Genomic DNA, 25,209 nt, shown 5'->3' on the forward strand with positions numbered 1-25,209 from the left:
ACGGACGGGCTTATGCATGCCGATGTGGACATGGCACAGTGTCAGCAATTTCTCCCCCTCCTTATCCTCCTCCACTCAGGGAACGCCAGTTGCATGGAGTACATGCGGATCATTTTGAGGCTGCAAGCTGGAACGGGCCGGCGCACGCCGATTGAATGTGTGCCCTTGAAGAAACGCCAGGAGACAGGGAATAGGACCGCTAGTCTCCACCTAGGCCAGATCTACTGACAGACAGGGGGGTGTGATGGGGGGATAATCCAAGACAAAGGAATGAAGCTGTGATACAGGGGGTAAAACCAAAAATCTGCCAGTTCGCAGCCAGTGTTGTTTGACAACTCAGAAAGGACGCCTGGACTCCCGGTCATCGTGGCTCGAGTTCTGTATCTCCTGTGCCGCAAACGATGTATACATCGGGTAGGAACAAGCCACTCGCCTCATAGACGCTCTTCAGGAAGGAGGACCGTCTCTTTCTGGAAGGCATGGGACGGTTGACGGGGAACCTGGAAGGCCTAGTAGTTGCCCAAAAGCGGAGGAAGGAGGACCCATAGACCGAATAGTGACGAATCGAAGCCAGAGTATAATTTTATGTCGACCAGTTGGGCCACTCAGAATATTGGAAGCGGGCCCAAAGACCAGCATGCCAGCTCATCAAAAAGACTCAAATCAGAAAAATTCGAGCCGTTGTCAATTTTTAGACCCATCAAATGGTTACCCTCAGCCCTAGAACGAAACGGTCATTGACCGGGCCGCTCTGCATGGGTACTTGTTATCGGGAAGGGGGCTGCAGATTCCAGGGTGGCCAGAGCTTGCTTGATGGCATCACTATAACCCGGAAGGGGGAAAAAGCGAAACCTTCAGCAGGGGTCTGAAAACAGAAAATAATGTTGGAAGGCCAGCTTGTGCATCAGAATCACTCTGAGGGAGACACAAATTGCCAGCGAAGAGCGAGCTGGGTATGCTTGACCCAGACCATTTCCGGCAGCTGAGATGCCATGATTCGTTGCTTTCTTCTGGCATTGTGTTGGGCATTCATACGTGCATCATTTCAGTTCAATCTCTCTTCGCTTGCAATATGCGACTACTTGCGAACCACCTTAATGGGGAAAGGGAAGGGGGAGGGGAGGGGGTAGACAAGAGACCGGGGGGTGTTGTGTTAATTATTTTTTTTTCTCTGTTAGTTTATTGGAAGCAGCAAGGAAATCGTGGAAAGTGATGAAGAACCTGCATAAGCAAGCAAGATTGATAACCAGCGCGCCAAACAACGGGGAAGGCTGGAACGTTTCCACGAACCGCTTTTCGAGGCGGCGACCAGCCCGTTGATTCGACGCGCCGTTGCGTTTCTTTTTTGGCGACGAGCCTCGATCTGCCCCGCATCATCGTAGTTTGGAGCGGAGTTTCATCTGGAGATGGAGTTGAGTAGAGTATTAGAACGATTGCTGGGCAGTGGTAGAGAAGATAGTATCGAAGAATAGAAGAAGTCATCCAGGTTCCAGTAATCATGTCACTGTCCCGTAACATACTGGAATAGTAGTAGTAGTAGTAAGTAGTAGTGGATGTGTACCTGGCTGCCACTCAACTCCGTCACTTCCCTTTCTGGTGTACATTCATCAGCACAGCAGTACTATCTTCTTGGATAATTTTTTAAATTGTTTTCCCCTTTCAAGCCTAGCCAGATCATGCATGTTGTCCACTTCGCTTGCCATCTGATCTGGTCCAGACCAGGGGTTGAACAAGTCAGGCAGACAAGGAACGAACTATAATCGCGGGTCCTGTTCCCCGGCCGGGACAGCAAGAGTCGACAGCTAGCTAGCTGGCGGGAGTAATTAGAAAAAAAAAAAGTCCAAGGTGGCTGGCTGGCTAGGCATTAGGTTCATGAGATATGCAGCATTCTAAATTGACATGCGCAAGCGTCATCCCCAAGATCAATGCTGATCATAATTCAAAATAGTACCAGGAAGATGCCAGCAGAGAGAAAAGGTGAGGCTGAAACAGGCAGCCAACTCAGGTTCACAGCAGCACCACCACCACCCACTTGCTTGCCTAGTACTACTAGTAGTAAGTACTGCTAGGTAGTAACTACTAAACTACATCCAGCAAGCACCACTGCCACCACCACCACCACCACCACCACCACTACCACCATCACCAACACCACCGTCAGTCAAACCCCCCCTCATCCGAACCTGCACGACCCTCCGGTTCCTGTAACACATCATCGCCAATCATGCCGGTCTGTCCTTCCGGCAACCGCCCAAATGTACCACCCCCTCTTCCCCTCAGCTGCGCAAATACCAAGAAGAAGTAAACAAGAAAAATTTAGAGCACATGAGCCAACCAAAATTCAGTGCGAACCACCCCCCCCTCCCCTGCTAATTCCCAATGAGAAATTTAGAAAAAAGAAAAAAAAAAAAACAAAAAAGAAAGGAAAAAGGAAATCCCATCATCATTTGCGGTCGTTATCGTCGTTAGAGCCAAGTGGTCGGCTAGCGACCCCTGTCAATGAAAACTGCGCCGGTTGCAAACCGGTCTTTCCCCTCGCAACACGATGGCATGACGTGTTGCCGCCGTGTCGCCCTTGACCATCCGTTTTTCCTCCATCGATAGCCTATCATTCTTTATGCGGACCCTCGTCGGTGGAACACCTCATCGAGAAATCGCCGGGGACCCATGAGCTCAATACTCTTCGAGAGGGTTGATCGCATCGGCTGGATGAATTGGGACGGTCTCTTCGTGTGCCATCGGCGGCGAATGCAATCGTCAACAAAAGATATTAGGCCTGTGGCAACAAACACACTGTACACTAGTCAGCCCCAAACTCTAAAAAAAGGAAGACCTTCGACCCGACACTAAGTAGAGGGGAATTGAATTACTTACTCGGCGACGTCGGGCATCTTCTCATACACTGACGGGTCACTGATCCACATGGATGATGGTGGAACCCATCCTCCCTTTTTCTCCTCCTCAGCTGCCTCCATCGGGGTCAGGATCTCTGGGACGATATGAGCGACGGTCTTGGATGTGCGTGTGTTAACCAGGTGATAGGAGACTTCGCGCAAGTCTCCATCTTTTCGACACTCGCGTCTCCATTGGTACCGGGTCGACCAGTACTCAAATTCATATCGCTTGGAGAGACCTGCACCTCGGCGCCTCAGCTCTACGTGAGCATAATTTGAAAATTCCAGTAAAGTGCTATCGGTTAGCACAAAATGGCGATCCCCGCCACCTCTGTGTTCTGAGTGCTTGTCCTCAAAATATTCTTCATCATCTTCCGCCGACCTATAGCCCGAGTCCTGGCGCTTATGCTCGTGGCTAGGCAGTGATCCGTGGCCACTTGAACCCGGCCGCAAGCTAGCCAGCACACTACCCCACGACCGTCGAAACACCGGATGCCTGTCCGAACTCGATGCGACAGGCCGTCGTTCTGAGTGGCACACTTCCCGCCCAGAGTCTCGACAGTAGCGTCGGAAGGAGCACTTTCGCGTAAACAGGTCATACATGCGAAGATGGAACAAAGTTACATCTTGCTGATACCCACCTCTTTGCGGCACCATCGTGTCGACGCGGAGGTTCATGTTTCCATCGAGTGTCGCATCGTCGTGTCGAATCAGGAGTCGTCGAGAGGAAGGGAATAGCTGCCCAAAAGTTGACGGGTCGGAAGGGACAACATCTGTTGAGAACACGTCCAGCTGACGGTCGATTACTTCGTAGCGCGGGGTCTCTGGGGGATCATTTTCCGACGGGATGGTAGAGGCGTAGGTCGACACCGAGGCTTTAGGATCTTCTTCATCGTAAACGTCCATGTCTATACCTCCTCTGTGAAGGGGAGTGGGTCGATCGCTGTAGATCGTAGGGGCCGTGCTTTTCGAGCGTTCCGAGACATCACTGTTAGTGGAACTGGAACTGCCACCGGTCCTCGAACCATTCCGGTAAGACGATGCACCATGGGATCCCATGACGGCGCTAATGTGATAGGGAGCCGTCGGATAGGTTGTGAAGCGATAATAACCAAGCAGGCGTGCAAGGATGGTGGCGTATAGTTTGGGTATCCTTCTGGCCGGTCGAAGAGTGACAAGAGACTGTTTCGATACCCGAGCCGATCCGACAGTAGCACTTTAATCCTAATCCAGGCAAGCTTAAGGGATAAGTTGCATATAGGGGGTGGGAAAGGAGAAATTCAAAGAGTGTGGTAGCGAGTTAAGCACACAGGATGAGGTAGGGATAAATATGTTGTATTTCAATCATAGCCTGATCTCGTGGTCCAAACAACTTTTCTCCCGTACAAGAAGCAGCCCCAGCCGTCTCAGACACCGTACGTGAGGAGAATTTCGGGAAAAGCAGTGAACAATGAGGCAAAATTCATCCAAGAGCAGGATAATTTTGGGTCAGATGAAGAGGAGGGAGGGGTGTTTCGGCGGCAGGGACAGGCGAGATTGAACGGATAGAGAGAGGGTGAGAGAGAGGGATTGGAGGGGAGGGAATTGGCGTAAGAATAAACACGGGTGTAGAATAATAATAGGAACAGTAATCGTGAATCGGGACAAAGAGCGGGCAGGAATCCGAGGTCAAGATCAGGCTGTGAACTGAACTCAGCCCTGGAACAATCCGAGAGGGGTGAGAAAGCGAATGAATGGAGGGAATGTGGAAGGGGGCCGTGGATCATAGCAGATGACGCCAGGCTTTGCAGCACAAGGGAGGGTTTCAGGGTATGAAGCGACCGAGATGACACACGGCATCCTCCCACCTACATACAAGTGAGTGGGAGGGAAAGGGAAATGCGCGTGGCGCAGAAAGTCCGTCGCAACGGAAGATAGAAGAGAGCCAAAGGGCAAAAAGCACGGAATGGAGGATGGGAAATGAACGCCTGGCGAGGGCAGCCACGTCGGCCAGCGGAGAACCAACCAGCCAACTGATGGATTGACTGACTTGGCCATCTCTCACTGCTCTCTCTCCCTCTCACATTCCTGTTGGTTGACCCAGTTGCTTCCTTTTTTTTTTTAACCTTTTTTGGTCATCGGAATTTGTTCCTTTTAGCAGAAAAGGGAAGAAATAGAGAGAAAAGAATAAAAGAAAAAGGACAGAGCATTAAACTTTATCTACAGCACAAAGTTTCAGATTGTGCTTTACTCTTCCTCACCCACACTAATAGTGCGGGCGATGCTGTACTGGTGATGCTGGCAATATCCTCGTTGTCCTCGGAATCAGCAGATCCAGTCGGTACTCAATCTTCCAGAGGCAAGACTGGCTGACTGACTGACTGACTGACTGACTGATCAGCAAGGATTCTGCCTACAGCCTTGACTCAACTGCCCTTGAGACCTTGGCTGACGGTAGTGCTATTACTACTTCTACTACCAAGTGACCTCAATTGCAAAGACAGTCCATGCGCATCTACAGAGCCCCAAGCATCATTGTTATGTCTCAGACTATGCCTGCTACATCATCAGCCTAATTGGGATGACTCGTGCCTTATTCCGACCGCTACGACCACGAGGTTCTAGAATCGCCCAGACAAGGTTTATACTGCTTATCTTGAGTTACCTTTCCCTTGCAAAGGCATTTCTCGGCAGGTCCTTTCCTTTTTCTCCTGTGCGTCCAGGATATTCTCCGAGACTCCCAAATGCGGACATTTCCTGACTGGTGCCGTAGCCCAAGACAGTCAAAGCCTGTTTATATGTGAATTCTACCCGTATAGCTAAGGTCGCAGCAAGAAGGTCGACGGAAGACACGATCCGGCGCAGACTGGGCGTTGTCCCTGCAGGGAATCGGCGACTTACTTGGTGCTTCGCCCGCGGTGTCAAGTGGGAAATGTTCATTGCTGACCGAACGCTGGATGGAGAATTGCCGACAACCTATCAACAAACAATTCGTCTGCTTAGCTTTTCTTTTTCTTGCAGTGTGAAAATAGTACTTTGTCACCGGAGACAAGGAGGTAAATAGTAAACGAGAAACCAGGGAAATACCAATGGTCAAGTGCACAACATCTATCAGATCGATGCCTGACTATACAGTACTTAGTGACCCAACGGTGGGAAACAGTACCATGGAACCGACTGGGGTTCGCCTCCTCGGATCGGACCGAATGAATAATCGCCCATGCTCACTCTGTCTTCTCCCTTTAGGCATTTCAATCAATCTCGCCACATAGCCAGCAAAATTGAGGGTGAAGGTGGTGCGACACCTCAGATATACCGATCACCGGGGAATTACATGTGAGAAGAGGCGACGACTTTTGGAGGCGAAGACGTGGGGAGATGGATTCCGGGCTTGGGGGGCTTCTGTGTTGTCTTTTTCCACCCAAAAACTCAAACACGAACCCTATTCCGGTTTCTCTCCTTGACGACCCCCACAACGATGGGGCTTCCCAAGTGGGGCGCGGTCAGTGCCCTTGCCTCGCTTGTCTATGGATGCCTCTATTTCCTCTCTTCTCGCTCTCCTTTCTCCATCGCAAAATCGGAGATGGTTTGACATTCCACAGTCGCTTAAATGGACACCTGAGATTGTGATCATCTTTCTCCCTTTTCTCGCCAATCAATTCATTGTGCGCACGGGAGATATCGACACCAAGGCATCAGTGCAGTCAGTCAGTCAGTCAGTCTACTACTAAATTAAGCATCCATCGGATACTTCCTAATCAGGTAAGTGAACAGCATTTCACATTACTACTACTCCCCTAGTAGCAGATAGATGATACCCAGTCCCTTGCACCATACATGCACCCGAGGTCTGAAGTGATCTGCTGTTGCAGAACCAACAAAAGAAGTACTACTGTCTTTGCATAATACGTCACCCCCCATTGTTGTGTTCAATCACTCCCGTATCCTTTCCCTACGCAATATCCACGCTGTCAACAGCAACCGTACCCTACTCTCCTTTTCTCAATGACAGCCTGCTGCATAGCAGCATCATTTAGACCATCTAGACCCGGAACCACCGGACCGACCTAAAACCGGTATCGTAGATCAACATGTAAGCTGACGGCTGACGGTGGTACAGGATTCCAACAATGCCACTGGCACTGACACTGACTTTTGCAATTGGCTTTCTGCCTTGGTCAATCTCATCAATCCATGAATCAGCACAGGTATGTCAAAGGCGGGAAAAGATGGAGAAGGAGGAGGGGGCTATCTTACTACTATTGACTTGGCTGGTACATACCAATACGTCACAGTCACACCTGGAGACATCATCATCAACATAACATGCCTGCCTGATGAGAATGAATATACTGGGTGCTTTCTACTTCAGTAGTTGCACTGACGATTGACATCATTTTTAATAGCATACGTGCCATTGTCTACTATTCCATAATTTTCTATGCCCTTTCTTAAATGAGTCCAACCTACATCATGAAACAGATAAGATATGTAAACACGTATGCTATCAGACTTCAGGCACCATTTAGCACCATGCATACCACATAAGTAGTAATAGGAACTTGGAAAAGGGACGCGAGTCTCCATCAATGTCCAAGGCTAACTTAACTGGTGTCATCATCAGTCCAATTGAAATTGTAATTAAATTGAGTCTACATATTTATATACAACTAAATATACTACTACCACAACCCAACCCCGTTATGATAGATACATCCCGCTAATTGACTACGTACGCTTGTATTCTCCCTAGCAGCAGCTAGAGACTAAGTAGTTAGTTTACTAGTAAGTATATCAATTGCTCACCGGAGCCCCCCATAGTAGTACTGGAATATACCTAATTTGCCTTCTTACATACTGATATTGATATGGTACGGTACGGCCAGTGAGTTGAAAACGAAAGGATAATTATCTTTACTTCACCACATTCAATGCCATTGAAGGAAAACTTCACCTTCACAATATTGAGTATTTCGTACCTCGCTATCCCTCTCAGGTCCACTAAGGGTTCATCCAATACTAGATCCCGATCCATATGGTATAGGTGAACGATGCATCTAGCATATGCTAGTAGGTGTGGGGGGGATTCCGTCCATATATCTTGCAAAATCACTGCAAACACTTCCGAAATATGTGCCCCATATCCAGTTCTCCTTGGACGATCTTCCGAGACAAAATTGGAGAATCGGGAGGGGCTATACGATTCTGTAGGTAGGTGAGGGCATAGGAGAGATTGATCATAAATAAGAGATCTTCTTTGTCCTTACAGTGGATAGAATAATGTGTTGAAGATGATCGCGTCATGAAAGATACTTACTCTACAAATCCATGCGGGTCGTCACCTTCCCTATGTGCCCAAATCAATTGTAGGTCTTGGTCTATCCTACCTTATATACAGGATCTATATCCCCGCAGGCAGTAAGTAGACATCCCACTGACGCCAATATTACAAGAGATAACTATTTAAAAATCAGTCCCGAAACATACCCTTGAATCAAAACGCATCGAAGCTCTGGATAAACTGCAAAGTTGTGAAATTGACTTGAATTGGTCAGAAGTCCATGGACATTCTGACCAACGGCTCACACCTGCGTCCAGAGCGGTTGAGGCAGTTCGTCGCCGGGCTGAATCATCGCTTCCTGACGGCATGCCTTCGACCCGGCCGGTGGGGATACGGGTCCTGCTCGACTGCCTGGGGCTGGCGGATAGAAGCCAACGTAAGCCTCGCGGCGGGCAGGTTCCCCGACGGTGACAGACCAAGTGTGCAAGCCGTAATACGACGCGATGGAATGGACGAGCCAGCGACTGAAGGTGAGAACATACGGTAAGCATGGATCGACGCTCTGGATAAGAAATTCTACACTTACCCGAATCCAGCTGCCCGGTCGTCGACCAGACTCTCAAACACCATCTTCTGCCCATCATGCTCATGATGAGCACTCATTGCCTCACGCATCTTTTGCAGTCTTGCTCTTCTCTGGGGCGAGTCATGCATCAGGCCGTTTCGACCCACAAACACGATCTCGTCTTCGGATTCACTGTCGGATGACTGTGGGGCATCTGCCAGACCCTCCTGCTTCAGCAAACCTTGCTTCTCGTTCCATCGCTGGATGAATTGTCTAATGTCTTCTTCAATATCCTGAAGTATACCACGTGCGGCACGTGCATGCTTTAGTCTCTGTCGCAGCTCCTTAGGAACACGATGCTTCTCAGTCCGGGTCTCCATCTGCTGGGATGACCTATGGTCCAGATGCGCATAGTGGTTGTCCCAGAGAGGCGCAAGGTAGTAAGGCATAGGGTCGTGACGAGTGTGGGTGGCCTGGATATCCCAATCCTTGGAGGAAGGTGGCTCAGCCCACGGATTATTCAGAAGACGATCTTTGCAAGAAGCATATCCTGTCAGCATCTATCGAGGGCAAAGACGAAGGCATGCCCGGCCTAGGAGAAGCGCGGAAGCCCAGCCAGTGGCGTGATTCCGACATGTCAAGACATACCATTCTCCCAACGCTGTCTGCGACGACTACCATCCTTTCCCTTCAACAAGGCTTCGCGCCTCTTGAGGCTATCACGGCGAAGCGGCTCGCGGCGGCGGAAGCTCACCGACGCCACCTGGGTCTCCTTGGTTGGCTGGGCTAGGACCTTGACCTTAGGCGCGGAAGGGCTTCCCACTGTCGGTACTGGGTCATCTAGGGGAATTGATAGCGAGACTGTGGTGCCGCGCACGCTTGCGCGCGTAGGAGTGGACTGGGAAAAGACCACATTCGAATCGGTGATCGGTACTGACTCCGAGAGAGTCAGACTCTCCAAGGATGCAGCTGCCTGTTCAGTCCAAGCGGAGATGGCGCGAGCCTGCTGTGGCGAGAGAGATCCTCTCGGATTCGTTTCAGATGGGAAATTCGGATGAATGGCCATGGTGAGAGCGCAGCGCGGTTCGGACGGTTGTCGATAACGGATAGGCCTATGGGACAGGAGAAGCGGGATGGATGGACGGGGGCGGTTAAGCACAGAAAGCGTGTCGCAGCCTGAGGCGAGGGTATCAAGTAGTACTCCAGGAAGAGACCACTAAGGCAGTGACTTCTGGAGAAGACCGACAAGAATCGGGGGAGGCGGGGGGAGGAGGACGAAGGGAAGCCCTGCTCTCAGATAAGAGGAGATAACCGCCGCCTGCAGTCCGGTCGCGTTCGGCGGTCGAGCCCAGTCGGTACAATACGGTAAGCGCTGAGAATTCCGGCCTCGGATCCACCAGTTGACTCCTACTGGGGCACGAGAATCTTCAATGGCTGGTCATTGGATGCCCTTGACGCTTACCCTAGCCCTACCTGCCTGAATGGGATCTGAGACAGGAACCTTCTGTGAGTCATCGTGACTGCTAGTGGCGCCCTGATTCGCGAGCCGTGTGCTTCACGCGACAGGCGTCTATCCGCATCACCCGCGGCGGTGATGTAACAACCCTTGAACCTTGGAAATGGGACCCTCGGATTGTCATCTTATCATTCAGATATCCCTCACCCGGGTTTCTGTATACACTTTATGACAAGGCGATGTGGAGCGCCTCAGTAAATCGCTCTCTACAGCAGCAACGTGCGAAAGACCCTAACAATACACCCGTATAATGGCTTTCGGACACGCGCCCCTCATTAGACTCATGACTTTTTCGGTGAAGAATATGTGGGTTCGTTTGGCAACCTTTTTTGTTTGATCAGATCGAATATTGAGCAGGAATGAGTAGCCCCAGATAACTGGGAACCTATTCAACGTCGTTGTAAATTCCTGGTGGTTTATCAATGCTTGTAAGATAGAGAGCAACCCATCAGAAGGGGTTTGGTGCCTCAGGTATCTACCCCACGATTCGCGGCAGCCAGCGATGATCCGGGCTCAGGCACACAGACTCGTGACGGTCGCACAACGGGACCTACATTAGCATGGCAGGCTACAAGAGTCGGCTTATGTGACCAGAGCAGTGTCTGCCTTGATATTGTCTCAGAGCGCATGCTAAGGACCCTTTTCTCCCTGAAGAGGATAGGTAGTTGCAACGGAGTATAGTGCAAGTGCTTCCAGGCTGAATGGTAAACGGACCCGCTGCCAGGGGCGGCTAGTCTGCCTTGATTTCGGTCCAGGAACCATTTCCAATAAGAGTCAACGGCTACAAGTCAAGTCAGACCAGCTATCAATAGTGCGGGATAGCAGAGAGTCGGATCGGGGGTCTCACAGGCATCCTTGGCGGCCGAGGAGTGATGAGTTGTGCGACCAGCGCGTGTTCCTTATTTAAGCCGCGCGCGCACCTCTGACGCAACGGTCTCAAAGGGGGGTTCTCAGCTCTTAGGTTGCATGTTCGGCTGCATCCAATTCGACCTCCCCGTGTCTGTCTAGCATCATCCCGAATCTTTTGTCGGAGCAGTCCTCCGGTCAAGTTAATATTGCAAAGCAGTTCTCCTTCTTCTGCTACCAGCTCAGTCCTCGGCCTTCTGTGACCCTTGGAGCCTTATCAATTGCCGACAGGTATTCGGGCGGGTCAGCCTTGGACAGCTCATTGAAAGTGCAGAGGTTCATCAGCAGCAACTGTACTATTTGATTTCCTATCATCATTATTGATCATCATCTTATATCCTTATTTTCTCTCTCCATCAATCTATTGAGCTGGTAGCTTATCGTAGACAACATGAAGCTCTCAATAGCTCTCGCACTCGGTGCCACGGCTTCGACGGGGGTGTTGGCTGCCGTGGTACCGCAGCAAGAACCGCTGATAACCCCTCAAGATCCCCCCACTCATCACCATCAGGAGAAGTTCTTGATCGAGCTGGCTCCCTATCAGACAAGATGGGTTACTGAGGAAGAGAAGTGGGACCTGAAGCTGGTATAGCAACATGCCCCCGTTTCGTTATTGTCACGATAGCACATTTTACTAATATCTCGTTGGATGCTCCTTAGGATGGCGTGAACTTCATCGATATTACTGAAGAGCGGAACACAGGGTTCTACCCGACATTGCATGCCGGTAGCTATGTTCACTATCCGTCCGCGATGAAGCATGCAGAGAAGGTGGTTCCCCTTCTGCGGGGTCTCTCCAAGGATAACATGGAGCAAAATCTCAACAAGTTCACATCCTTTCATACTCGCTACTATAGGTCGTCCACTGGTATTGAGTCTGCAAAGTGGCTATATAGTAGGGTTTCCGATGTCATTGAGCAGTCGGGTGCAGCGAAGTACGGCGCGACTGTGGAGCAGTTTGCTCACTCATGGGGCCAATTCAGTATCATTGCTCGCATCCCTGGCCAGACCAACAAAACTGTCGTCCTGGGTGCCCATCAGGACAGCATCAACTTGTTTCTCCCCTCTATCCTAGCTGCACCTGGTGCAGATGATGACGGAAGTGGAACTGTGACTATCCTCGAAGCTTTGCGTGGTCTGCTGCAGTCAGACGCCATTGTTCAGGGCAACGCTTCCAACACTATCGAATTCCACTGGTACTCGGCAGAGGAAGGTGGCATGCTTGGTTCGCAGGCCATCTTCTCTCAATACAAGAGGGATAAGCGAGATATCAAGGCGATGCTTCAACAGGATATGACCGGCTATACTCAGGGAGCTCTGGACGCCGGTCGTCAAGAAGCCATCGGGATTATGGTCGACTACGTTGATGAGGGACTGACACAATTCCTCAAAGATGTCACTACTGAGGTAAGTTCTCTCTCACCTCTCTTCTGTTGAAGACATATGTCTAACGATTTCTGTCAAAGTATTGTGGTATTGGCTACATCGAAACCAGATGTGGCTACGCCTGCTCGGACCACACATCCGCAAGCAAATATGGCTATCCCGCAGCTATGGCGACAGAGTCCGAAATGGAGAACAGTAACAAGAGGATCCACACGACTGATGACAGTATCCGGTATCTAAGCTTCGATCATATGCTGGAGCATGCGAGGTTGACCCTTGGCTTCGCTTACGAGCTGGCTTTTGCTCCATTCTAATGTCCTTTATGATTTTACGTTATTACGGGACCGAGCAGATGATTATGGCTAAGTAGCGAGGCTCATATGTTCAGGTTCCTGATGTCGGATTTAATTGTGGCATTGAATGAGGTTACAGAGCAAACCAATTCACCATTCTGTAATGGAATAGATGTCTGAAGTCAAGTGTCTGCAAGGGACCCTGCCTATATATTACAGATTAATTGGATTGGTTTTGTTGATGCGAGAATAAGCCTGCGACTGGGCTTTCTATTGTTAACATCCTACTTTGTACCAGCAATAGACTCATACATTCACTCCGAACAAACGAAATACCGGTGACTCTTATGGGTGGCGTGATGATAGTCTGCAGAATGGCCCGATAAGATAAACGAAGGAGATCCGACCATACTCGATTAAGTCACACTAGCCTGAAACAGAAAGACGGTCACTCCGCCGGGGCGATCACTTCCACTGGCTTCATGTTCGAGTCATTCCTGCTTTTGTTTCCTCCTTGTTACCACTACTTTTGCCCCTTCAGAACAGATCCTGACACGAGGAATTTCGCTCTTTAGACCATCTAATTTTTACACATATCTTTGCTTTGACTGAATTGGCAAAACTTCGCCGGTCGCTCCTATCTATCGCCTACGTCACCAGCGGTGCCCCTCCAAGGAAGACCCCACCATCAGACCTTGGATCCGATAATAGTCGGTGTGTGATCTCGGAAGACGTTGCAACATCTTCTCTGAGCCTCTGAGTATCGTTGATTTCGAGACGACTGAAAAGAACGCTTAATTGAGGCGAACTGCATCCCAGAGATCTCAGCGTAAAGGATCCTGGCTAGATAACCATTTGAAAACTCAAATTCTTATCGAGCGGTACGGTACATACGGCTACCATGGGATCCACCAACCCCTACGCAAAGGAACTTCAGATCGCCTGTCTCACAGTCCAGAGAGCCACGCTCCTGACGAAAAAGCTATTGGAAGCTGTGGACAAGGGGTCTTTCGACAAGAATGACGCCACCCCAGTGACAATTGCTGATTTTGCTGCACAGGCATTGATCATCGCTGCCATTCACCGTGCATTCCCCGACGATGAGTTTGTCGGCGAAGAGAGCTCAGATGCTCTTCGATCCGATCCTGCTCTCCTTGACAGGACTTGGGAGCTGGTCTCCTCTACGCGCCTGTCGGACGAGGAAAGCGATGCGCTACTCTACGCCCCGAGCAGCAAGGAGGAAATGCTTGATTTGATTGACCTCGGTGCTCAAGGCAACTGTAGCAAGCAGAGCCGTGCCTGGGTTTTGGACCCCGTTGACGGCACAGCAACCTTCATTCAGGGTCAGCAGTACGCTGTTTGTCTGTCACTGGTGGAAAACGGCTACCAGAAGGTTGGCGTTTTGGGCTGTCCGAATATGAACCTGGAGACGGGTCGCCTACATGAAAACATCGTTGACCGAGATGGCTATGGGCATCAGGTATTCGCTGTTGCCGGACAAGGCGCATTTATTCGGCAAATGGGAACGGGAGCTCTCCTCCCCTCGCGCAAGATCGAGCCAAAGGCGCAGATTACGGATCCTAAAGATATCGATTTTGTGGATTGCGTGTCAGCAACATCATCCGACAGGAACATGCATGCCCGCCTTGCATCGCATTTAGGTGCACCTTGGCCGGCCTCAACAGATCTCTGGGCCGCGCAGCTGCGATACATCGCCATCGCAGTTGGGGGCTGTAATGTCATGATAAAGATTCCGCGTAACCCTTCTTATCGGTCGAAAATTTGGGATCATTCAGGCGGCATGTTGATTGCCGAAGAACTTGGCTGTACAGTCAGCGATCTGGCGGGTAATCCAGTCGACTGCAGCTTGGGCAGAACTCTGTCTGGTTGCTACGGGATGATCGTTGCACCTTCGTCCATCCACAGCCGGCTCGTGGAGGCAGTGAAACAGATCATGTAAGACAAACGGTTAATCCGGGGTCTGGGTTGGCGGATGAGCTGTCTCAACAGTCCCCGCTTACGGTTTTTGCTTTTTCTTCGGAGCCACTAGTTTTATTGCACCACCAAGTGTTTGATGAAAGAGAAAGGCTACGGACTAGTAAGCCCTCGCTCTGCAGCTCCCAAGTGGATTGACAGGACGGTTCGTGCATGAGGGCCAGGATTACTTCATATGCTGCCACAAGACAAACTACACACCCAGCCGTATTTGCGCGGAGATGCATTTGAAAAGGGTACTCTTGCTGCACTTTGTCTGGTCACTGGCGGAAGAGACCCTCGGCTGCATGCGCCAACAGGACCGTGCACTGATCGACAACGTGGGGACGGCGATCAATGGCATGAGAGGACCATTTAATGACGAGATGGCGATGACGGAAGGAGGACAGGAGCATGCAGTGCCTCTATAATGCGTTTTGTTTGCATGTGTACCACTGTTAGCGTTTTATCACGTCTTTGAATGTTGGATAGAGAGCGATACCTTCTAGGATGATGTCATAGATACTAGTCGTCACCTCATTGTGCTGAACCAGGGAAGAGGCCCCCACATACCGTAGTTAGACCAGCTTCAAGCAATGAGCTAAGCAAAGAAGAACATCTGAGAGACGAGTAATACTACCCAACACGACATCCGGAAGCACGGCAGTCCCGTGATGGCTTGGAGACTGGCCAGTGAGAGACGCGAAAGGCTGTCAGGAGATCAGGCAATGCGGGGGAGCTGCCGTCTTCCTTCCAATGACATCCTCCAGTCTCCTTCAACTAAAGTACTTCTTCTGCTTCTTGCTTCGTCGCTGCAAGTCCTGCACCTCTGCTGCGCTACGCAATATAACCGGATGTCCATCCCCTCCCCCCCCGGTCGGGATCAGAGTTCGCTCTTCTTGATTCTAGGTCTCCTTCGCCCATTACCCTAACCATCCCTACCTCTTAATCCATAGCAGTCGCTATGTCGACCTGTGAGTTCCTCCCCCTTGATTCCCAAGACACTCTCACCTGCGACACACCGTTTTTCATCAGTCACTGACTGGGAAATGTTCTAGATAATCCATTCGCTAGGCGAGAGTCGCACGACCGGTTCTCACTTGGAACCTATCGCGTCCTCGTTCCCTTGTCGTGGCTACTCGTCGTGGTCGTCGGCATCTACTACTCCTCTCATGCCCCTGATGTCAAGCACGGCCATACTATCTGGAAGCAAGCCAACAAGCACATTACTCCGTTTAGCTTGAGCACGGTTATATCTGGTGTCTACTGGTAACTATTCCTGGCTTTCTTCATATGGCTGTTTTAATGATCGAGCTACCTACTCTGCCTATGACTGCCAACCTATTCTTACGACCTGCTATTTAGGATCATAACACTCCTTTCTCAGATCGGCTTTGTCTACCATCTTTTCTCCAACGACGCGGTGACGGCCACCGCCGCCGCCAATGTAGGGTCACACTTCATCCTGAACAACCTGTTCATCTTTGCCTGGATTCTTCTATGGACTCGCAACCATTTCTGGGGATCAGAGATTATCCTGATCGCGCACTTCCTGAACCAAAAGACGACCTACTGGCGGCATCGTACACTGCCACCTCTGGCGCATTTTGCCGCCGTCGCAGCGCCTTATGCCTGGACTCTGATCACGCTCTTCTGGAACGGAGCCGTTGCCGTGAACAGCAACAGCCTGCCAGCGAGGATCGTTGCTAATGTGTTCATCTGGGTGCTATTCGCATTGGGTTCCACACACATCCTGTCTACCCAGGATGACATTCTGGGTTACAGCCTGAGTCTCTTGACGCTGGGTATGTATCAGCACAAGGTTTTCTGAGAGAAGTGCCGTCGCAGCGCTAACACAACTCTGCAGCATTGGCCGTCAAGCAGTTCGGCGTCAAGATCATCTCCCTGCAGTGGATCTTTGCCATTGTTATCTTTGCCGTCTTCTTCGCCGAGTCTCTCTATATCTCCTTGACGAAGTACTCTGGGCGCAACATCTTCTTCCGTAGGGCTGGACAGCCGGCGCCGGTGACCGATCGCGAGAGGGAGCCGTTGCTCAACGATTCGACCCAGCCAGCCCAAACTGCCTAAGTGTGAAGTGACCAAACGCCATCTTACGCGCTTGTCAGAAAGTAGGGTGACTTTGAGAACACAGGATGCCACTGAATAGTGAGTCAGTGGATCTGATTTCAAGGTCTCTTTTCGGGTCTTAGTGGGGGGTTTGTCCATCAATAATTTATTTTGTGCTCTGATAGTACTGCAACTAATTTACTGCTGTAAGACTGGAGGAGTTATTTTGTTTTATTTAATTACGGAAACTGGACGGATGGATTATAACATTGTTAGTGTCATATGGCGACGATGGACTGTGAATTCGATGAAGACATTGTTGTTGTCGTTGGGAAATTGATTGTTTACTCTGATCATCAGCATGATATATTTGGTATCATGATCAAACTACTAGTACAAGTGAGCCACAGTCAATAAATACATCGTATCGGGGTACGCGAAAGGTGGTATGGGCTGGACTGTTGTTTACGATCGAGTTCTCCACAGCAGATGGGGTTATATATCGCTGCTAATTGTAAATCTGCACTAAACATGGACTGTGATCAAAGGATTATATTGTGTCCCAAGACCGTGCAGCGCTCCTTGAACCCGCACGGACCGCAAATAAAGCCAAGCTCCACGGTTCGGTACTTACTAGTAGGGTAATGCAGTTGGCGAGGGGGTGATGAGTGGTGGTGGTGCCTGAGGAGGCGGGAGGGATCTCAGCCGTGGAACCACACGAGGAAATGGCCAGAAAGTGGAAGTAAGGACCAGAACTGAATATCCGGAACATCGCCAGGAACCAGACACCCACAATGACAACCAGAGCCAATGACCATTCAAACTGGGAGTCCTCATCTCTCCTAGCACGATCACTCGATCCATGCGATGTCTCTCAGCTGCAAGGATGGTCGCCCCGCTCGCTCCTCCAAAGCTTCCGTTGCCCTGGTGATATCCACGCTCTCCAGGCGCTGCTGTTCGTCAGCGCAGTCTGATTACGACGGCAGTTTAGGCGCCCGTATCCAAGGTGATTTTCTTAAGAAGTGCCTGGGGCGGAACTGATCGGATCTGTTTGACTTTATCAACCTGCCATCATTCACTGTTTGACGCTCTGTGTGCGCGTTTGTAGTGTGGATCACAACATTTGTTTATAAGGAAGCTCGACTTTCGCATCCGAGGTTCTACTCGACTTCTTCAAACCGTTATCCAATCGCTTGGTTGCCCCCGATACATTCCTCCAGATCTCTGACATACTTTGGTTTGTTTACTGGTACTACCAGACAACCAACTGCCCCCCCTGTGGATAGTAAGTGGCATTCCCCATCACCCCGGATCCTGAATTGTCTGGACAATGCAAATGTGCTAACCGTGGAACCCAGTACCTTTAGGAATCCATAGGCCACTACTATCTACGTCCCTGGATTTGAGGTCATCGTAACCGCTAGGGCCGTAACCACACAGATACCTGAGAAATCGTTTTGTTCCACCACTACGTTTGATCATCGGATACTATGCGCGATTGAGTTACGAGCAGATAAACATGAACAACTCGTCGCGGATGTATGTGCCGGCGCATAACCAGGAAGAGGAGCCGCCGGCATATGATACGTACGGAGACCCATACTACACCGAACATGATTCTCCTCCGGCAGCATCCCGTGCGCATGGAGCTACTATGCGATTGCTGCCCACCAGCACAATTGTAGAAAGTGATTTGAGTGCCGACACGGGAGTTAGCTCAGAGTACCACTATGGGGATCCTTTTGTCGATGACGGAGAGTAAGTAGTAGCCTTTCTTTTTTCCGTTCCCCTAAATCACACTGAGCTATGACTTCTGGCATTCCGATGACCTTGTTTGGTATCTGCCCTCCGGCGTGGAGCTCCATACCATCTCTCCCGTTGTTGACATGGTCAATGCTGTTAAAACCGCTGTCTGGGGAAAGCTCAAGTCTGGTGACTGAGAAATACTCAATCAGTTTGCATGCCGTGATTTTCCTGGCCAACACTGTCTCCGCTTTTTTGCGTATATCTGGGATGTCTATGGACATCCGGCACAACTACTTCCAATATGATATACGAAATGATGGTTATGAAGCGGGCTGCTAACTCGCGTGCTCAAAACAACCGCAGAAGTGAACGCCAGCGATACTATCCCTATGAGCCAACCGAGTCTCCTTCCCGGCCTGTATCGAGTCTGGGAAACGTACCAACCATTCCCCCGCCAGCAGCATCAACGGTAGATGTCCCACACTATACCTCTCGTCCGGGCTCTCCCACACGGCCTTGGTCGCCTAACCGTGTCGGGAACTGGGCTAGACCTCCAGCTCCCCCATCGGTCGCAAGCTCGCAATACGAACGTGCAGATCTGAATGGTAGTCCACGACCGGGCACTCCCAGTTCAAGATATGGGGGAAGCCCTCGCCGTCCATTGCCCCCAGCACCACTTTTCTCCGCCCCTGGTGGACACGATGCAAACATCCCGATTAATGACGCGGGCGACGATGATGTCTTCGGTGGAGGTGGGCGAACAATCGACCCTAGAGCCGACAATCGAGCCAGCATGCAGTCTTTTATGAGCGAGTCTACAATTATCACAGATGAGAAGGATGCCATGTCGAAAGTTGACTTGGACGATGAAATGGAAGAAACAGATGAGATGGTCGACCCGAACATACATTATGGTCCAGCCCCCGAGAAGCAGAGCCGCCGAGGTGTTCGCGAGGCTCAGATGTCCACCAAGGAAGTCCAGCTGATTAACGGTGAACTGATCTTGGAGTGCAAGATCCCAACTATCCTGCACTCTTTCTTGCCTCGTCGTGATGACCGAGAATTCACCCATATGCGGTACACTGCAGTGACCTGTGACCCCGACGACTTCACGCAGCGAGGTTACAAGCTGCGCCAACAGATTGGCACCACTATGCGTGAGACCGAGCTGTTGATTTGTATCACGATGTATAACGAGGATGAGATTGGCTTCACTCGGACTATGCATGGTGTGATGCAGAATATTACCCATCTCTGCTCGCGATCCAAGTCCCGTACTTGGGGTAAGGATGGTTGGAAGAAGATTGTGGTTTGTATCATTGCCGACGGTCGTAAGAAGGTGCATCCGCGGACCCTCAATGCTTTGGCGGCTTTGGGTGTGTACCAGGAAGGTATCGCCAAGAACGTCGTCAACCAGAAGCAGGTCAACGCACACGTCTACGAATACACGACGCAAGTGTCGCTCGATCCCGACCTAAAGTTCAAGGGTGCTGAGAAGGGCATCATGCCGTGCCAGGTGCTCTTCTGTTTGAAAGAACACAACAAAAAGAAATTGAACTCGCACCGCTGGTTCTTCAACGCTTTTGGCCGAGCACTACAGCCGAACATTTGCATCCTGCTCGATGTGGGTACCAAGCCTGCGCCTACCGCACTCTACCACCTCTGGAAAGCGTTCGACCAAAATTCGAACGTCGCTGGAGCGGCTGGTGAAATCAAGGCCGGTAAAGGCAAGGGTATGCTCGGTCTTTTGAACCCTCTGGTTGCCAGTCAAAACTTCGAGTACAAGATGTCCAACATTTTGGACAAGCCGCTGGAATCTGTCTTCGGATATATTACTGTGCTTCCCGGAGCTCTCAGTGCATATCGGTTCTTCGCATTGCAGAACGACGCGGAGGGTAATGGCCCCCTGAATCAGTATTTTAAGGGAGAAACACTACATGGACAAGATGCAGATGTGTTCACTGCCAACATGTACCTGGCAGAAGATCGTATTCTCTGCTGGGAGTTGGTTGCCAAGAGGGAAGAGCGCTGGGTCTTGAAGTTCGTGAAGAGTGCTGTTGGTGAAACCGACGTGCCAGGTAAGCCATGAAGACGAGCGATAGATGTAAAGCCGCTAACAATCTTGCTAGATTCCATTCCCGAGTTCATCTCACAGAGAAGACGTTGGTTGAACGGTGCCTTCTTCGCGGCCGTGTACTCTATCGTCAATGCCAAGCAACTTTGGAAAACGGACCACTCGCTACCCCGGAAGATTCTCCTCCAGATCGAGGGTGCCTATCAATTCATGCAGTTGATCTTCACGTACTTTGGCTTGGTATGTCTTATGATACCCGGCTGTCCGAGAAAACCTCGCTGACCTTCAACTCACCTTTAGGCAAACTTCTACCTGGTATTCTACTTCATCGCTGGCTCGCTTACCGACGACAAAATCGATCCATTTGGTCACCATATCGGCAAATACATATTCGTGATTTTGAGATACGCCTGTATTCTGGTCATGTGTCTGCAGTTCATCATTTCAATGGGTAATCGACCGCAAGGGTGAGTAATCCATACCAGGACAGTTCATGGATAGCTAGCTAACCTCAACCCTTGCAGTGCCAAAAAGCTTTACTTGTCCGGCATCATCGTCTACTCAATCATCATGTTCTACACGATCTTCTGCACCATGTACCTGGTGGTGATCGAAATTCTAGCGCGAGTGGGCGTTGATACTGATCTCGAAGTGAGCGACGGCCTCTTCGTCAATATCGTCATGTCCCTCTTGTCAACAGTGGGCTTATACTTCTACGCCTCCTTCCTCTACCTCGACCCCTGGCACATGTTCACCTCCTCAGCAGCCTACTTCATCATGTTACCCAGCTATATTTGCACCCTTCAAGTTTACGCCTTCTGCAACACGCACGATGTCTCCTGGGGAACAAAAGGTGACAACGTCCTGAACATGGATCTGGGAGCGGCGCGCGTCATCAACGGCACCACAGTCCAAATCGAAATGCCCTCCGAACAACTCGACATCGACAGCGGCTACGACGCCGCGCTCCGCAACCTCCGCGACCGCGTCGAAGTCCCCGAGACCCCCATCACCGAGAGCCAAATGCAAGAAGACTACTACCGCGCCGTCCGCACATACATGGTCTCCATCTGGATGGTAGCCAACGTCGTTCTGGCCATGGCCATCTCCGAAGTCTACGGTCCCGACGCCGGCGGTACAAACGTCTACCTCGCCATCATCCTGTGGTCCGTGGTAGTGTTGGCCCTTATTCGTGTCATTGGATCCACTACGTATGCGATCTTGCTCGTCGTGCAGAAGATCGTCGAGGGCAAGACCAAATTCGATGCAGGCAATTTGGCCAATATGAGCCACGTTTCTGGCTCCAGCGGTGGGAGGAGTAGTACTGCGCTGAAGTATGGTGGCGGAGTCAGCTTCAAAGATAAATTTGCTGAGGCAAAATGGTCTGCGAAGAGAGTGGCAGGTAAGACTATGTTTTGGAGGAAGTGATGATCTATCTTTATTTCTCGGTATACCCCTCTATATTCTATCTCATCGATTCCAGATCTGGCTTCCGTGCTGGCGGTGAGATAGATTTGTTTGGTTTTCTTTTTCTCATTTCCTTACGACCTTATTGATGATGGATGATTGGGATTTTCATGTATGTATTTATGTTTCGTTATGATTGATGGATATAATGGATTGTAAATGATCGATCAATTTTATGAATGATATCAGATTTCATTTCAATTTATGTGCGTCTCTCTCACTCAGCGTAGCTTAGCTCAGAGCATAGATCTAGTAGTAGTACTCTGCTCTGCTCCTCCCTTCAAGATCCCATCAACCAAAGCACCAGCAGCCAGAGTCTCCTCATCCTTGAAATGCTTTCCCACCAACTGCAATGCAATAGGCGCACCTTCGTACCGTTCCGGACCGGTATACTTACTCCATTCGCGCTGATCAACCTCATCTCGGGGCCTATATGTCTTATGCTCGGCGGTCAATTGATCCAGCTGTGCATCCACGCTCAGACCAGATGGGAATACCACGGCCGGCTGGTCGAGGATGTTCCACACCGCGGTGTAGTTCCAGTAGTGGGATTCACCGAGAACGGAGGCGACGCCCGCGTATACGGGACAGAGGATGAAGTCCACGCCTCTGGATTTCATCAACGCGTGGTATTCGTCTCTGTATACGTCGCGCTGGACATTGAGGGTCCAGGATTCGGCCATAGTTAGGGGTGTGGGACTGCTGTAGTCGAAGGCCCAGGCTGTTAAGGGGAGGATTGGTTCGCCTGTTTGGGCGATGAGTTTGCGCTGGCTGAGGGCTCCGTCGGGGAAGTACATTGCCGACTGGGGGTGGGGGTTGTGGTTAGTTTTGGTATGTTGGATGGGGGTTGGGGTGTGACGTACGATGATGTCCCAGCCGTGCTTGTGCTTATATGGTTCCCAATCGATGACTTTGATGCCGGCGGCTAGGAGCTTGGATTTGGCGTGGTTGAGGGCCCGGGTTATCGGAGGGTGAGGGCGGACGACGCTGGTGTTTGTTAGGGTACTTGTATGCGTTGGTGTGGCTGCTGGCTGGCTTACCCATCATCCCACATGATGGCTACGGTCATGTTTTTGGTGGGTTTGGCTCTCTTCCATGGGACTGGAACTAGAGACGTCTCGACATCCCATGGCTCTTGGTCGATGATGGCTTGCTGGAAGATGTCCATGTCTTCCACGCTCTGGCTGGCGAGAGGTCCGATTACGCCGCGGATAGATTCGTGGCCTTCCTTGGGTGCTTTTGCACCTGATAATGGGTTGCGAAGGGCTGTTGGGCGGAAGCCATAGGAGCCACAGAATGCAGCGGGGCATCGGATTGAGCCTCCAATGTCTGTGCCGATACCTAGGGGAGCGCATTTGAAGCCGGTCGAAGCGCCTTCACCACCTGAGGAACCACCGGCACTGAGCGTGCGGTTGTAAGGGTTTAGCGTCGTTCCGGTGAGGTTATTGCTGCAGCAGAGGTGCTTTATGTGTTGATTAGCTATGCAAGGTTCTTCTTTTGCAAGGTAGGAATGTAGCTGTACCATGAGAGATTGTGGCTGGTTGGTCCGTACGTGGAAGACGGCACCTGCCTTTTCGAGGCATTGTATTATGAGGGCGTCTTCTGTTGCAATGTCGTCCACCCTGGTGCTGTCAGTTTCTGGATTTGATACTGCATCTGAAGAATAACGGAGCCATACCAGGCTACATAGCCGGCATTACATGTATGGCCCTTGACTCCAACATGCTCCTTCACACTTATCGGGACACCGTGCTGCAAGTTATTAGTTTCTGGATTGTATGGTACCGCTGATAAGGATGTCCCACCAAAGGCCCAACTAGCTTTCCGGTTCGCCTGTAATACTCATCTAATTCCTTGGCTCGACCGATTGCTCGGTCGGATAGGAACTCTGTAGCGAAGTTAAGCTGACAACAAGTATTAGTTGCACAGAAACCTGAACAAGATATAGTTAAGCATTACCAGTTGATGGCCCAATACGGCTCGCTTGAGGAAAGCCACGACCACCTCCTCTGCCGTGAGCTTCCCAGCCCCCATGTTCTGCACTAGGATAGCGGCAGACATGTCGGTTATACTGAGCTCTCTCGCCGAGAGAAGGCCGCTTTTGCGGGGAAAGTCCTCCACATTTTTCAGGTCGGCCGAGGGTAGCTTATGTGCGGGGAGGAGCCATTGTTTGGGGATTGACTGTTGGAGAATGTCCTTGGCCTTTTGTGCCTGGAGCTCCCATGAGAGTGACATAGTGTAAGATGTTTGCGGGCACTAGGTTCAGAATTGGGTGATAGAGGAGATGTGACCGGCATGGGAAAGGTGGGGAGTGTGCACAGTTTAAAACCGGCAGACAAAAGCACTAATGGTTTCCATGACAAGGCAAATGAGGAGTTGGGGACGAGTCTACATCTCGGAATCGGAATGCAGTCCAATCACGATCAATAGCCCGTATGCATCCAGCTGCGCTGCAGCTCCTAGCTCCAGGGAGGAGATACGCCTCGGGTGGAGATCCTCTTATCTATCTGGTCGCGAGCACTTGCCTATCAAGGGCCATGGCGTCTATCGGCAATTAGCAAATGAACGCTGAATGGAGCTCTTGTGCCGACCTTGCCTATCTGGAGTTATTACACTATTAATCATTGGTAGTCAGTACCGGGGAAGATCTGCTAGGAATCACAGGTGGGCACACAAGCACAGCCGAAGGTTTAAACGACCCAGGCGGAATATGTTCCGCATACTAATTAGTTGGGGGCGAGAGATGGAGTTCAGTTCACATCAGTGGTACTCGGACCAACAACAAAAGAAAGCGACAGTCATGCGAGTGGATAAGTATGGATGAAGCGGAGGAAGGAAGAGAAGCATTCAGTGATGGGATATTAATAAACTAACTAGTAACAGCCAAGTCAGATGACCCGGCCTCCCCGTGACATTTGCCATCTTCATCTTTATTTTCATCTCCCTCTTCTCCTCTTCTCGTTTGTACTCCATACTTTCTTAATCATCCCTATATCCAAATACTGTATCTCCTCTATCCACAGCACGTCAATTCTTCACATAATGTTCCACATATCACCTG

General features: G+C 50.6%; 8 protein-coding genes across 8 annotated transcripts; 4 read left to right on the plus strand and 4 right to left on the minus strand.

Moving 5' to 3' along the window:
• Nucleotides 1–2,615: 2,615 nt before the first annotated feature.
• AKAW2_40752A (uncharacterized protein) lies at nt 2,616–3,953 on the minus strand (the record flags this gene model as incomplete). Its single annotated transcript, XM_041689116.1, has 2 exons — nt 2,616–2,793; nt 2,875–3,953. 2 exons carry the CDS (start codon nt 3,951–3,953, stop codon nt 2,616–2,618), a joined length of 1,257 nt encoding a protein of 418 aa, XP_041542832.1.
• A 633-nt stretch (nt 3,954–4,586) lies between these two features.
• AKAW2_40753A (uncharacterized protein) lies at nt 4,587–4,931 on the minus strand (the record flags this gene model as incomplete). The annotated part of the gene is made up of 1 exon (XM_041689117.1): nt 4,587–4,931. One exon carries the CDS (start codon nt 4,929–4,931, stop codon nt 4,587–4,589), a length of 345 nt encoding a protein of 114 aa, XP_041542833.1.
• Nucleotides 4,932–8,455: 3,524 nt separating this feature from the next.
• On the minus strand, nt 8,456–9,785 carry AKAW2_40754A (uncharacterized protein; the record flags this gene model as incomplete). Its single annotated transcript, XM_041689118.1, has 3 exons — nt 8,456–8,678; nt 8,741–9,251; nt 9,368–9,785. 3 exons carry the CDS (start codon nt 9,783–9,785, stop codon nt 8,456–8,458), a joined length of 1,152 nt encoding a protein of 383 aa, XP_041542834.1.
• Nucleotides 9,786–11,532: 1,747 nt separating this feature from the next.
• Nucleotides 11,533–12,841, plus strand: lap1 (putative aminopeptidase; the record flags this gene model as incomplete). Its single annotated transcript, XM_041689119.1, has 3 exons — nt 11,533–11,727; nt 11,802–12,548; nt 12,608–12,841. The coding sequence occupies 3 exons, from the start codon at nt 11,533–11,535 to the stop codon at nt 12,839–12,841; spliced, it is 1,176 nt and encodes a 391-aa protein (XP_041542835.1).
• Nucleotides 12,842–13,721: 880 nt separating this feature from the next.
• Nucleotides 13,722–14,780, plus strand: AKAW2_40756S (inositol monophosphatase family protein; the record flags this gene model as incomplete). The annotated part of the gene is made up of 1 exon (XM_041689120.1): nt 13,722–14,780. The coding sequence occupies one exon, from the start codon at nt 13,722–13,724 to the stop codon at nt 14,778–14,780; it is 1,059 nt and encodes a 352-aa protein (XP_041542836.1).
• A 978-nt stretch (nt 14,781–15,758) lies between these two features.
• On the plus strand, nt 15,759–16,882 carry AKAW2_40757S (DUF1774 domain-containing protein; the record flags this gene model as incomplete). Its single annotated transcript, XM_041689121.1, has 4 exons — nt 15,759–15,768; nt 15,853–16,063; nt 16,160–16,599; nt 16,662–16,882. 4 exons carry the CDS (start codon nt 15,759–15,761, stop codon nt 16,880–16,882), a joined length of 882 nt encoding a protein of 293 aa, XP_041542837.1.
• Nucleotides 16,883–18,380: 1,498 nt separating this feature from the next.
• Nucleotides 18,381–22,109, plus strand: chsB (chitin synthase class II; the record flags this gene model as incomplete). The annotated part of the gene is made up of 5 exons (XM_041689122.1): nt 18,381–18,619; nt 18,971–20,685; nt 20,737–20,921; nt 20,982–21,148; nt 21,206–22,109. 5 exons carry the CDS (start codon nt 18,381–18,383, stop codon nt 22,107–22,109), a joined length of 3,210 nt encoding a protein of 1,069 aa, XP_041542838.1.
• Nucleotides 22,110–22,384: 275 nt separating this feature from the next.
• On the minus strand, nt 22,385–24,383 carry AKAW2_40759A (uncharacterized protein; the record flags this gene model as incomplete). Its single annotated transcript, XM_041689123.1, has 6 exons — nt 22,385–23,135; nt 23,189–23,610; nt 23,671–23,770; nt 23,827–23,900; nt 23,954–24,052; nt 24,108–24,383. The coding sequence occupies 6 exons, from the start codon at nt 24,381–24,383 to the stop codon at nt 22,385–22,387; spliced, it is 1,722 nt and encodes a 573-aa protein (XP_041542839.1).
• Between the last annotated feature and the right edge of the window lie 826 nt (nt 24,384–25,209).

The sequence above is a fragment of the Aspergillus luchuensis genome, chromosome 4 (assembly GCF_016861625.1).
Source record: "Aspergillus luchuensis IFO 4308 DNA, chromosome 4, nearly complete sequence".
NCBI lineage: Eukaryota > Fungi > Ascomycota > Eurotiomycetes > Eurotiales > Aspergillaceae > Aspergillus > Aspergillus luchuensis.